Source organism: Triplophysa rosa, linkage group LG25 (assembly GCF_024868665.1).
Source record: "Triplophysa rosa linkage group LG25, Trosa_1v2, whole genome shotgun sequence".
Classification (NCBI taxonomy): domain Eukaryota; kingdom Metazoa; phylum Chordata; class Actinopteri; order Cypriniformes; family Nemacheilidae; genus Triplophysa; species Triplophysa rosa.
This window is the reverse complement of record NC_079914.1, coordinates 12,424,200-12,437,163: the sequence shown is the minus strand read 5'-3', so window position 1 is coordinate 12,437,163 and position 12,964 is coordinate 12,424,200. Positions and strand designations below refer to the sequence as shown.

At 36.6% G+C, this 12,964-nt stretch overlaps 1 protein-coding gene across 1 annotated transcript; it reads right to left on the bottom strand.

Annotated features, from left to right (window-relative positions):
- Positions 1–87: 87 nt before the first annotated feature.
- On the bottom strand, positions 88–4,465 carry LOC130548996 (leucine-rich repeat-containing protein 15). Its single transcript, XM_057326113.1, has 2 exons — positions 3,618–4,465; positions 88–2,020 (listed from the first exon to the last, which is right to left on the bottom strand). Exon 2 carries the CDS (start codon positions 1,991–1,993, stop codon positions 944–946), a length of 1,050 nt encoding a protein of 349 aa, XP_057182096.1. The 5' UTR covers positions 1,994–2,020; positions 3,618–4,465; the 3' UTR covers positions 88–943.
- Between the last annotated feature and the right edge of the window lie 8,499 nt (positions 4,466–12,964).

The following is a 12,964-nucleotide window of genomic DNA, read 5'->3' as shown; positions in this document are numbered from 1 at the left end:
TATTTACTTATCTTGTGTATTGTATAGGCAACAAGGAGCGCTTTTGTACACTTGTAATTGAAGATGAAGAATCGAATCACACGTGCTCAGTTTCACAGATTTTTCAATTTAAAATCCACAACCCAAACGTAAAATAAATTTATTTACAAGTTATAGGCAAAACATAGCAAATACATTTGTCATAACTAGACAGTTTTATAACGATGTTAGTAAGGAATTATACATATATCAACGACCGTACATAAGAAATAACAAATTATTAATTGTTGTAAGTTAAGAATCCGTTGTATGAATCCGTAAACTACAGTAATATTAGATGTAACTGTACAATATTTTAGGCAACTGTTTTTTTCCAGGTATTTTTAATCATAGACAATCTGCGTACAGCTGCTGCCCCCTATTGGACTGTACCTGCACTAGCAACCACCACGATTGGATGTGCTGAAGACAACAGCATTGGAAAAAGTACTGATAATATTCAATCAAATGAGGATGATCAGTTTCTTCCCTAAAAAAAAAAAAACACACACAGTAGAAAAATCCCAGAAAGTGTACTGGATGTGAGCACCATTGAATCCTACTGGATTAAACACACAGCATAAAATAATTTTGTAATGATTTTAAAGGTAAACAGCTAATGGCTCATAATGGTGTTTTTAATAGAAACCATTAGAATTTGTAGTGTTTTTTTACTCAGCAATTGGTAAGGCCTGCGAAATTCATTTTAGCTTGGAAAGTTTTGATTTAAAATAACTGATAAAATAACTAAAAATATAAATAAACAAGAAAATAAATAAAAACAAATGTATGTGATTTCTGCCAGTTATAGTTCATATTTTCTTTCAACAATTGAACAGCTCATAACCCAAATTTTTGAAGTGCAGATGAACGTCTTCACACTGTATGTTATCCAAATAACAATTATATTAGTTCATAAATGCGATCAGTCCTGCGAAGTGCATGACATCTCGTTGACCTCAGTCCAATGTTTCTCTTGAATCTTCTTTTTCCTCTTTTTCTCTGCCATCACGAGGGCGGCCACGACGGTAATAAACACAGTGAGGGTGATAACAAGTACAGTCACCATCTCGGCAACACAGAGCTCTGTATCGAACCCCATGGAGTAACCGTGTATCTCATCCAAATCGGAGCAGCTGAGGTCATCGTAGTCGTCTAAAAACAACCTCTTGACATTACAAAGCTTTCGAAACACTCTCTGCAAATCACAATCGCACTTCCACGGGTTTCCTCGAAGAAGGATGTGTGTGCTGTACGTATTTAGACTCAAGAAGGTCTTGAACTGAATGGAGGAGAGATTGTTGTTGGTCAGGTCCAGTAAGGCGAGACTGGTCAGTGGTGAAAGAGCCCCAACGTCCAAAGAGTGAATCTGGTTGTGTCGTAAATTCAGCACCTCGAGATTGCGCAGCATCGAGAAGATCCCATTCGTGAGAACCGTGATGTTGTTCCAGTCCAGTTGTATCTGGCGTAGGGTACTCGTGGACCCGAAAGCTCTCATCTTGATGGTCTTGATTCCGTTGTGGCTCAGGTTGAGTTTCTGTAATGAGTCTAAATGGACGAAACCATTGCTGTCCAACACCGTCAACTTGTTTTCGGCCAACGACAGCTCACGGAGAGACCCGAGACCCAACGAAAAGCCTTCGCTCAAGGAGGAGATTCGGTTTCTGCTCAGGTCCAGTTTCAGCAGATCTTCCAGAAGGAAGAAGGCCCCATTGGCCAGTACCCGAATCTCGTTGTCTTTCAAGAGAAGTACGCTAAGTTTTCGTGCAGTCTGGAAAAACCGGGGCGTGATGTCACTCAGGTGGTTGTGAGACAGGTCCAGTTGTTCAGTAGATGGTGGAAGGGAGGCGGGCAGGTGCTTGAAATTCCTGCCGGTACAGTTGGCGGTTTTGAGCTCCACATTACAGTCGCAGCTGATGTTGTGGACTGTCGACTGGACTTCTAGAACAAAGGGAAGAACCAACAGCAGATGCATTCTGGAGCTTCTGTGGAGAATGGAATGCTGTAAAAAATATATATTTTACAGAAGTTTTCTGTTATTTTTACATGTATTTATGAAACACGGTTAAAAAAATTTAAATGAGAAAAGACCGCAAAGAAAAACAGGGAAAACATGTAATTTTACAGGGAAAAACTGTTAATTTACAGTTTCTTTCTGGTGCCCCTAGCTGCGCCCCCAGCTGCCAGAAAAGTTTTTTTTAATATATTTTATTTTTGAAATATTGTTAAGAGCTGTAAAATTACAAAAAATAACAATTTATTATATTTCCTTAAATTTTTTACGGTATATTTCTGTCTCTCCAGTTGAAGAACATATGACGTCATCTTCAATATGATATGGAACACAACAAATGTACTTTTTTTGTTTTCAAAAAATTTTCAATTTGTTTTTGTTATGTAAAAACTTAATTAATTCAACTATGATGTAAAAGTAAATTAATATAAAATATCTATATTATTCCACACTACAATATGATTTCCAGGTAAGTGTAACAGAAACCATATTGTGTGTCTGTTAGGTATTTTCCATAATGTGGTGGGTTAGATCATTATCATACCAAGCTGTATATCCATGACAGGTTTATCGGCTCATTCATTGTTTTGTACAAACAAAAACGGTGATCTTTCAGTTACAAATTTATGTTTAATGCCCTGCAAAGGTTTATATAGACTGTTTCAGCAGCAACAACAATAACAAACGCTAACTTTCGCTAGACCTCCGCAAAGAACCAATAACTGTTAAGTAGTTTTAATTTAATTTAATGCATTTTATACACAATCAAATATTAATACAAATAAAGTAAAAATATTTTTTAATATTATCAAACACAGACCGGAAGTTAAGTTTGGGCCAGCATGTTCCTAAACAAATGTATGATTATGTAGGTATCAGTCAAGGATTGCTTTAAAGGGACAGTTCACCCAAAAATGAAAATGATGTCGTCATTTACTCACCCTCTTGTCATTTTAAACCTGCATGACTTTCTTTCTTCTGCACAACACAAAAGAAGATATTTTGAAGAATGTTTGACTTGCATTGGTTTTGTGCCCGTACAAGAGAAGTAAATGGGTACGACCATTGTTCGGTTACCAACGTTCCTCAAAATATATATTTTTTTGTGTTCTGCAGTGGAGATAAAGTCCTACAAGTACGAAAGGACAAGAGGGTGAGCAAATGATGACAGAAGTATCATTTTTGGGCGAACTATCACTATAACATGTGCGAACTAGCAACAGAACCCCATACTTTTCCAAAAATCCAAGTTATTTAATAATGGATAGTTGCATAAAGTGTGGACCTTACATCAACATGAACCTTTCAGGTTAAAAAGAATACTGGGGAAAGAATATTGTATTGGGAAATCAGTTTAAAATACTTGCATACAATAGTGCACTTGCAAATAACTTTTTTTTCAAGTAAACAAATATACAGATACATTACTCATTAAGCAACATATTGTGTAATAGAAAGACCTATTTTCATAAAACATTTAGCAGATAAAATTGCAAGGTACAGTTTATGCACTTTTTTGGAGTGTTCTGAAAATACGTATTCTCATTTGTTTAAAACCAGAGAGTAAAGTAAACTCGACCCTTACCTGTGTTAGTGTGAGCAGGTCTGCTGTGTTGACATGGGACGGTGTTTGTGAATTTGTGTGTGTGTATAAAGCAGGAGGGACGTTCTATTGTAAAGAGGCAGCTGTTGGCAGAGAGGACAAAAGATAAAGAGGAAAGTGATAAATATTTCACGGCCTTAGCGAAGACCTTGCAGACAGTATTGATGGATTGGTGCTGCTTCGGATCAGTTTGATCTAAATCAGACCTGGAGAGTATAATAATGTACTTTAAAGTACATAATATACAAAGATATATATTTTTTAGAAAGTAGAGTATAATACAGGTCACATTGAAAATTCTCCATTGAACTTACATTATAAAAACAAATCTGAGAGCTCCATCTCAGCTGCGTACATTACTGCGGTCTATACGTCCACCCTGTATAGATGCGTATGACGGACTTAGAAGAGCAAAGGTTAAAACCAGCTTATTTCTTCACGATTGGGATATTACAGGAGGATAAACCATGAAAATCATGTTGGTCTTTCTTACTCCACTCATCTTCAGATAGAAAGAGGCAAACACAGAGTGAGATTAGGTCTAAAGCTCTCCAAATCCTCAATTGGTCCTGCATTATTTTAGTCCTCTCAGACTAGTAACATACAAATGTTTGACTATGTTTTTAATAGACTATTTTCAAAAATAGACATTATTCTGTTACAATTTGCAACAGTTAGGCTGAACAAACATTCCCCTTTTTATCTTTTAGCTAAAGGGGTCTTCCGTTTGGAGATCAAAATGTCCACAGTATTAAAGTGTTTTTAAAATTCTTTGTGGGTCTTTAATCTTTATTATTGATTAAAACCCATTTGAAACTATTCAGCCAGTCTTGTCTCGATTGTATTGACCTCATTTGCCTTTCTCATTTCATTAGCAGGTAAATACACACACCAGGTGGGCCGTCTGTCTAATAACCTGAGTCCCTCAGATCATATAACTGTGTTGCTATCAGCTACAGGAGGCTTGAGTTTCATTTAGGACCTCTGATATAAACTACAGCTCTGACCTACATTGAGCTTCAGCTATTCCTGGAAATCGTTCATTGGTTCTTTTAACTGTATAAGATACATCATTTTGCCTATAAAGGTATTCACAAACTTTAAATTAATACACTTACATTTATTTAGTTAGTTGTGTATTGGTAGTTGACACACTAAGATGCAAATTTGTTCTATGGTGTAACAATGAAGATAAATCTCTCTTTTGCTATTTTATATGATAAATATTAATATTAATAATACAAAACAATGTAATATTAACAGTTTGTTTTCTAATTTTGCCATGTCACACCAAAGGAAACAATCATGTACGATTTATTCGTCAACCACCCTTATAGATTTTTATTTATTTTTTATATTATATTATATAAAAATGTAAGACTCAAATATAATTGAAGTGACAGTCTATTGAATATAATGATAACACTGTAAAATAAGTTTGGTTTGAATAATTTGTTTTGCTGAAAGTTACGGAATGTTAAACAGCGGACTAGTTATTGTTTATTCCAAAAGTTCAAACCTTTATCATATAGACTATCAGAAAGAAAGCAAGAAAGAAAGAAAGGAAGAAAGAAAAAGGAAAGAAAGCAAGAAAGCAAGAAAAAAAAAGAAAGAAAGAAAGAAAGCAAGAAAGCAAGAAAGAAAAAGGAAAGAAAGCAAGAAAGAAAGAAAGAAAGAAAGGAAGGAAGAAAGCAAGAAAGAAAAAGGAAAGAAAGCAAGAAAGCAAGAAAGAAAGCAAGAAAGAAAGAAAGAAAGAAAGAAAGGAAGAAAGCAAGAAAGAAAAAGGAAAGAAAGCAAGAAAGAAAGAAAGCAAGAAAGAAAGAAAGAAAGAAAGAAAGGAAGAAAGCAAGAAAGAAAAAAGAAAGAAAGCAAGAAAGAAAGAAAGAAAGAAAGAAAGAAAGAAAGAAAGAAGGCAAGAAATAAAGCAAGAAAGAAAAAAAGAAAAAGGAAAGAAAGAAAGAAAGAAAGAAGGCAAGAAAGAAAGAAAGAAAGAAAGAAAGAAAGAAAGAAGGCAAGAAAGCAAGAAAAGAAAGAAAGAAGGCAAGAAAGAAAAGAAATAAAGCAAGAAAGAAAAAAAGAAAAAGGAAAGAAAGAAAGCAAGGCAAGAAAGAAAGAAACAAAGAAAGAAAGAAAAGAAGGCAAGAAGGCAACAAAGCAAGAAAGAAAGAAAGAAACAAAGAAAGAAAGAAAAGAAGGCAAGAAAGAAAGAAACAAAGAAAGAAAGAAAAGAAGGCAACAAAGCAAGAAAGAAACAAAGAAAGAAAGAAAAGAAGGCAACAAAGCAAGAAGGCAACAAAGAAAGAAAGAAAGAAAATAGAGTACTTACATTTGTTGTAGTGCAGAATAGTTTGTCAGTACTGTAAAAGCTCCAATATTAAGCTCGTGATGCTGGCACGTGTGATTTGGTATTTTGGATCATGACACGCAACATATGAGTGAAAACATGATGTGTAGCATGCGTGAAAGAGTTTGAATCCCGACCTGAATTCACTGGATCACATCATCCGAGATGTTCCCGTTCCCCTTGCGTTAATAAAAAAGAAAGCTCACAAAAGTTCATCCTGCTGACCTGTTGTCCCATAGCAGTTCTTCTTTAACCTACACAATGACGCTATGGGTCCCTATGGGTCAGTTTGCCCGTGTTGCGGGTTGGCGCACCGTGTGCAGTTCATATTCTGACCAGCAGAGAGAGACAATGCTCAACATTTAAACAGCGCATCACTGAAATGCAATACCAGTTTTTAGCTCAGTGTAGCATAAAAATTGTCCGAAACATTTTATTATCACATGTATGTATGTATGTAGAAAGCGATGTAATATGCATGTGTATGTATATACTGTATGTATAATCGCCTTTTGGCATTCTGCTAACCAAATCGTTTAAATTAGGCTACTGCCGGTTGTTAGTCACACACAGGATTTAAACGAATCAGTTAAAATAGCAAACGACCGGACCGCCATATCGGTAAGGTTATAAGTAGCCTATATCAACATAATAGATGGACTTAAAAATGACTAAAAAATCCATACTTCTAGTGCACACTTGTAGTGCATACTTCGTGAATAGAACGGGCATGGTGGGCAGGTGGTGCTTTAGGCCAGTGGTTATCAAACTTTTTCGTTGTAAGGGTAGAATGCATCACTTTGTGACCCCCCCAAATAAAGACTTACAATCTTAAACTTAGAATAAAATAAATTAAAAACATATTCAGATCCATCTAAGGGTCCCCAGTTTGAGAACCACTTCTTTAGGCACTCAAAGAAGTAAGCAGTGAACTTTGGTTTAATCAAAGCGTGTCCATTAAATAACTGAATCAAATTTTAATCTGAAACATGCAGTCCTGAAATAAAGTGTTTAATATAATGAACAACTCTTTCTCTCGCTCTCACACACACCTTCCTTCTATAGGCTACTGCTTCCTCAAATTCTTTTGCTTTTATGAACACATCTGGGTTTTTATTCACACCACACAGAAGTCCATCGAGCTCAAAGTGAAATAATGAGTGACAGACTGCGAGTTGGAAATGTAAAACTATCAATAAGAAATAAACGCATTATATATAGTTCAGGAAACCTGTTTGATGTCACATAATTTGTGGCAGAGAAATGATATGCATTAGCTTTATAAGAAAAAACCCATAGTGAAATTCCTAAAAACAAAAGTAGGAAATGCATAAACAACAGATTCAAATAAGGGGCAAGAAAGGTCATGGAAAAGACCTAATGAATCACGAGTAAATGTTTATATTTCCTCCTCTCCCTCGCATCTGCCTTCATCGCGGTGACATCACGAAGCGATGAGTCTAACTCAGCCCATCTGTTTGGTTGGAGGCTAAAACAGAAACTACGGTATTTTCTGTCTGTGTTTACTTCACAGGATAGAGCTTGTTTTTCTGGCCTCTGCATTATTTCAGTGATTCGTTTGTTTACATCTGCAGCTCATATTGAGATGTCACAGTACGTCATGAATGATGTTGTGATTCGTTTTCATCGTGAACTCAACATTTCTGGTTTAAGATGTCCTGAAATGGCCCCATCTAACAATGCTTCTGTGTGTGAGAACCGAGGGCCATCGGTAGTTCATTTCCACCTGACTGCCATATAAACACATACAAGTGAAAAGGAGAGATGGTTTATTAGGAAAAAAACATCTCTGTACTTTTCTGTATTCTCAAAGGCATGAAATAAAAATAAATACATTTATAAAAATGAAAGATAAATAAAGTAAAATAATAAATAAATATATAAAAATAAACAAACAAAATATTTAAATAAAATTATAAAACATTTATAAATATAATTAAATATATAAAAATAAATATGTAAAAAATAAATAATACCACAATTCGAAGAGACTCAAGCTACTGGCTACTCTCACATCTGCGAGCAATGTCGATGATCTACAACAACATTTTTTCTTCAGTTTGGTTTAATGTTTTATAGCACAACTTTAAATAAGCATTTGATCATTTCCATGTCATATTAATTTAAAAATGAACGGCAGAAAAAAATATTAAATGCAGTTGTTTTGATCATTTTACAATAAGTCTTTGACACTAAATTTTCCCGCAATGTTTTGTTGAAAAACAATACGTTTGTCATCTTTACTGAAAATTTCTGCGCAAATTATTTGAATTTCGGTGCTTTCCCTTTATTGCTGGTCTATTGTTTGTCTTGGCCCTAGATGCTGAGAACTTACGATCAAGATCACATTTCTCCTAGTCAACGCAAAAGTAAGATCAGAGAACAAGGAAAAGAGACATTAATCATGACTAGATTCATAGGAATTAAACTCTTACTTATGTGCAAGGAATTTGTCTGGGGGCCGATACACGGGCCTCTTTTCGTGCTTATGGGAACTGCTGGATCGATTAAAGAAGGTTCTGCACCAAAATGTTTTTTTTTTCTGAAAAATTTCCCCATGGGAATCCAGCACAGATGACTAAGAGAGAAATCGATCTCATTTTGAATAAATAGACCCTGGTTAGTTCAGCGCAGGGTGTGGGTGTGCCAAAACACAGAAATGTCAGGATGAATGATTCTCGACACAAGTATTTGTACATCTAACATAAAGGCGTTGTATGCTGAAAAGACATGATTTGTAACGAAACTGTGGAACCTGTGTGACTTTCTTTTTCCTGCAGAACATAAAAGCAGATATTTTTAAGAACGATGGTAAGCAAATAACATTGGACCCCATTGAATTCCATTGTATGGACACAAAACCACTGAGACATTTCTCAAAATATCTTCTTTTGTGTTCCACAGTAGGAAAGTCATATACAGGTTTTAAACCACATGAGGTCAAATAAATGATGACAGAATTTTTAGTTTTGGGTAGACTATCCCTGTTTCGTTGATTTTACATTTGTGGTTCAATATCTCTGTTATAAACCACACACACAAGCAAACTCCGTTTGCAGTATAAAAAACAGTATAATCTGAGCATTATTTTTATCATCTCATGGCAGCCTGTCAATGTCATGCATGTCATTGGATGACATTGTACGCCATCGTGTGATCAGTTTTGACACATGGGCTGAAAATCACACACGTGATTATTATATGTTTTGACATATTTGTCAGAAAATCATGAAGGCCGCTTTATAACAAGCACAAAGATACAGGATATCTGTCAAAATCAGAAAGACAGAAATTAACAATAGGCCTCAAACACTATAAATGCATTTTTATTTTTTATTTGATGTTATTTTTAATTTATTTTATTTTATTTTTTATACTTTATTTAAGGGATAATGTACAGCCTGTACATCATCCCGCTTATTACACGGCTGCTTGCCACATGAGAAAAAAATCTGGACATTAATTGTGATTTTAAATGATTTTATTAGCTCATTTTTACCGAATGCAGACCTTCCATGAGGAAAAGCTGTTTACTTTCAATTTTAAGGTAAGAAACGGCGTTCAAATGTCACGAACTGGCAATTTGGTTTAATCATTTGTAAATATAATGTCAAATGTTTTATTAAAAGCAATATTCATATTTATTTTTTGTGTAATGTTAAACTGTACCTGTCAAAATGATCTGCAGCATCCGGGTTACTGAGTGTTATTCGTTTTGAGCGGTTGTTAAATGTCGCGACTGGCCAATCAGAATCAAGCATTCCAACGAGCCGTGTAAGAATTTATTTGATTTGTAAGGTTATTAAGGTAAAGTTAAGTTAGGTTAAAGGAGTATTTCACCTCAAAATTTGTCCCCATTGACTTTCCATAATAGGAATAAAAGTTACTATGGAAAGTCAATGGGGACTAATTTTGAAGTGAACTACTCCTTTAAGTAATATAAAGTAAAATTACTCATTAATCTATATGATTGTGAAATGTGTAAATGATCACTGTAAATATTACCTTGTAGGAGCCAAAGAAGTGTATCTTTATAGAGGGCAATTCTTGCTCATGTAAAGGACACAAGGGCACCCATCCACACGCACAGAATCAGGAGTCCCCGGGACACAGCTGACCAATGCGTGCAGTCGAGTGTTAACATCCAGAAGCTCTATCAAAATATTATGAGTGAGTTCTTCGCATTTCTTCCCTTGTCTGTTTCCTTCGGGCAGTCGAGGAATAATGATGCTGGTGAGTCTAGGTCACTCCATTAAGAAAGTAAACACAGAGTAAATAAAATCTCTGACATAACAACATGTCAATCATTTTCCACCTGTTTGTTTTGTATGCAGCTGTGTGTATCAGTTAAGAAACTGAAGTAAGAGAAAAAGATTTTTACTTACTGTAAGTTGAATTTATTGGCAGGGCGTTTCTATGCAGGTTGTTCTGGGTGGTTGCCAGGGTGTTGCTAAGCTGTTTGTAAGGTGTTCTGAATAGTTGCTAGGGCATTACTACACAGCAGGAAATGCATTCAGAACATTCTCTCAACGTTATCAAAACATTCTTTCAGTAACGTTAAAAAACATTTGTTTTGTTGTATTTGTCATCGCTATTGTTCTGAAAAACAAATATTGGTATAAAAATGCTATTGTTACATTGTTAGTGGCATGTTTAAAAATCAGGAAAAAAACCGTTTTCATGACTTCACGGAAATGTTTTAAAAAGGCATTCTAGACACGCTCATTACGGCTAAACTGAAGGAACCAACAATCCCATTAAACGTAATTAGGAATCCGCAGAGAAGTCAAACCGGCAAAGCAACCGTGTCAAAAGCTTTGCAAGTCCGGTTGGATCAGACAGAGGAACCACACAACAAAAACGAGCATATAAGATCAAGTTCTCTTCCATTTTTTCGAAAAAGGTCTGCTAGAGATCCAACGGTTCCAAAAATGGCGATCAGGGTAACGCAAATGAATATTTTATGCACGCTTCTCACATTGATCTGGAACCAGCCCTTTCTTCCTAAAAGCAAACCGAAGCTTCTAGAAGTATTGGAGTGAAACTGCTTTCAGGTCAGTGGGAGTGGCGTGTCCTCTGGGACGTAGGGGGATTAATATTTGATATTCGTTTTTTTCCACCGTGTCCTGTGAAACGTGGCGGACCGTGATTCTGACTGAAGCCGTTGTGGCACGGGGACGAGCTGGAAGCCAATAGTCACCTGATGTACGTCATAACATCATCTCAGGAGAGCTTAGAAGTCAATGTATATACGCAGCATGACCTTTAAACGTACAGTAGGGAGAGAGTAGGTTAACTGTCAAAGCGTGCCCGACTCATTGTAAGCGTCAAGACATGTTGAAATTGTTAACGTGGTTGTCTCAGATGAAAAAGTTAAATATCCAAAAAACTAATTTTGCACTACATTTTAAATTATTATTGATTTTGATCACAAATGATAACCTTACAATATGAGATTTTGGTTTTTAATTTCATGTACCACCAAACATTGTAGGGGCAAATTATGAGCAGAATGTCCTGGCTCGTCCTTGGACACATGCACGCCCCTGCTGTCATGCCCCATGCTGTGGAAGTGAGGCCCTAATGTACAATACTAGACAAGCCATCAACGAGAGGGAGAGAGAGAGAGAGAGAGAGATTTACACACACTTGCTTTACACTTTTCACGCACCTAAAATTCTCATATTGATCTTCCACTTTCATTCTCCAAACACCACACATCTCTCTCTCTCTCTCTCTCTCTCTCTCTGTCTCTCTCTCTCTCTCTCTCTCTCTCTCTCTCTCTCTCTCATGTCCCGGGGCTTGATTTGCACAGCACAGCATGGAGACTTCCATTGATCGCAGGTTATTTTCAGCTTCTGGACTCTTCTGGTTGGCACAGACGTGTAGATCTATGTGCGTGTTTGTTTGTGCCGTGCCCCTGCTAAGTAGAAAATTACTTTATTCGTTGACAAATTCTCACCGCCAGGTTGTTTCAGACTTGATTATTTAAAACATTAGCATTTTAAAATAGGCTATTTAACCTCTGCTTAAACAGTACACGCAGGAACCTTAAAGAGACAGTGCCCCAAAAAATAAAAATGATGTCATCATTTATTCACTCAAACCTGTATGACTTTCATTCTGCTGCAGAACACAAAAGACGATATTTTGAAGAACGCTGGTAACCAAACAACATTGGACCCCTTTGACTCGCATTGTATGGACACAAAACCACTTTTCAAAATCTCTTCTCTTGTCATATACAGGTTTTTATCAAATCAATGATAACAGAATTGTCATTTGTAGGTGAACTATCCCTTTAGCAACAGTTGTGTCTAGCATCTCCTCTGGGTTTCTTAATGGAGAACGGTTTACCTGCGAGACCTTCATACGAGAACAAACATCCACAACACGCCTGTTCCAGAATAACATTACGTGATGTTTGTTTGGGTAGACTGAAGGTCTAATTCATTAAGACCTATGATAACTCATAAAAAACTCATTTGTGATGTACTGTATAGATCTGTATCAAGAAGGATTTTCGAACGGGGAAATTCATTCCAGAACGAAACTAAATCTCTGCCTGGGAAACTGGTTTGTGGTGTGCGCATTTATGGGGCAACAAAACTATAAATAGCCGTGTAAGATCGTTAACACGTCGCGAAGTGATGCCAGGCCTGGGAAAGCAAAGGCTCAGTAGAAACATCACTTTCCATCCCTGTAAATGAACCGCAGGGCGACATTAAACAGCGGCAATCTCTCCTGCTTCGCTCGGATTTGGGGTGTGCAGGGAGGCTACGTGACAGACAGCCTTGCGTGAGAGTCCAGCGGACAGTAACCAGGAGCCCGCGGGTTCCCGGAGAGGAGATGACTGAACTGATCCACACTTCCAAACATGAGCGGACACCTCAGTCTGGGGTCAGAGAGAGAGAGAGAGCGAGAGAGAGAGCGAGAGAGAGAGAGAGAGAGAGAGAGAGAGAGA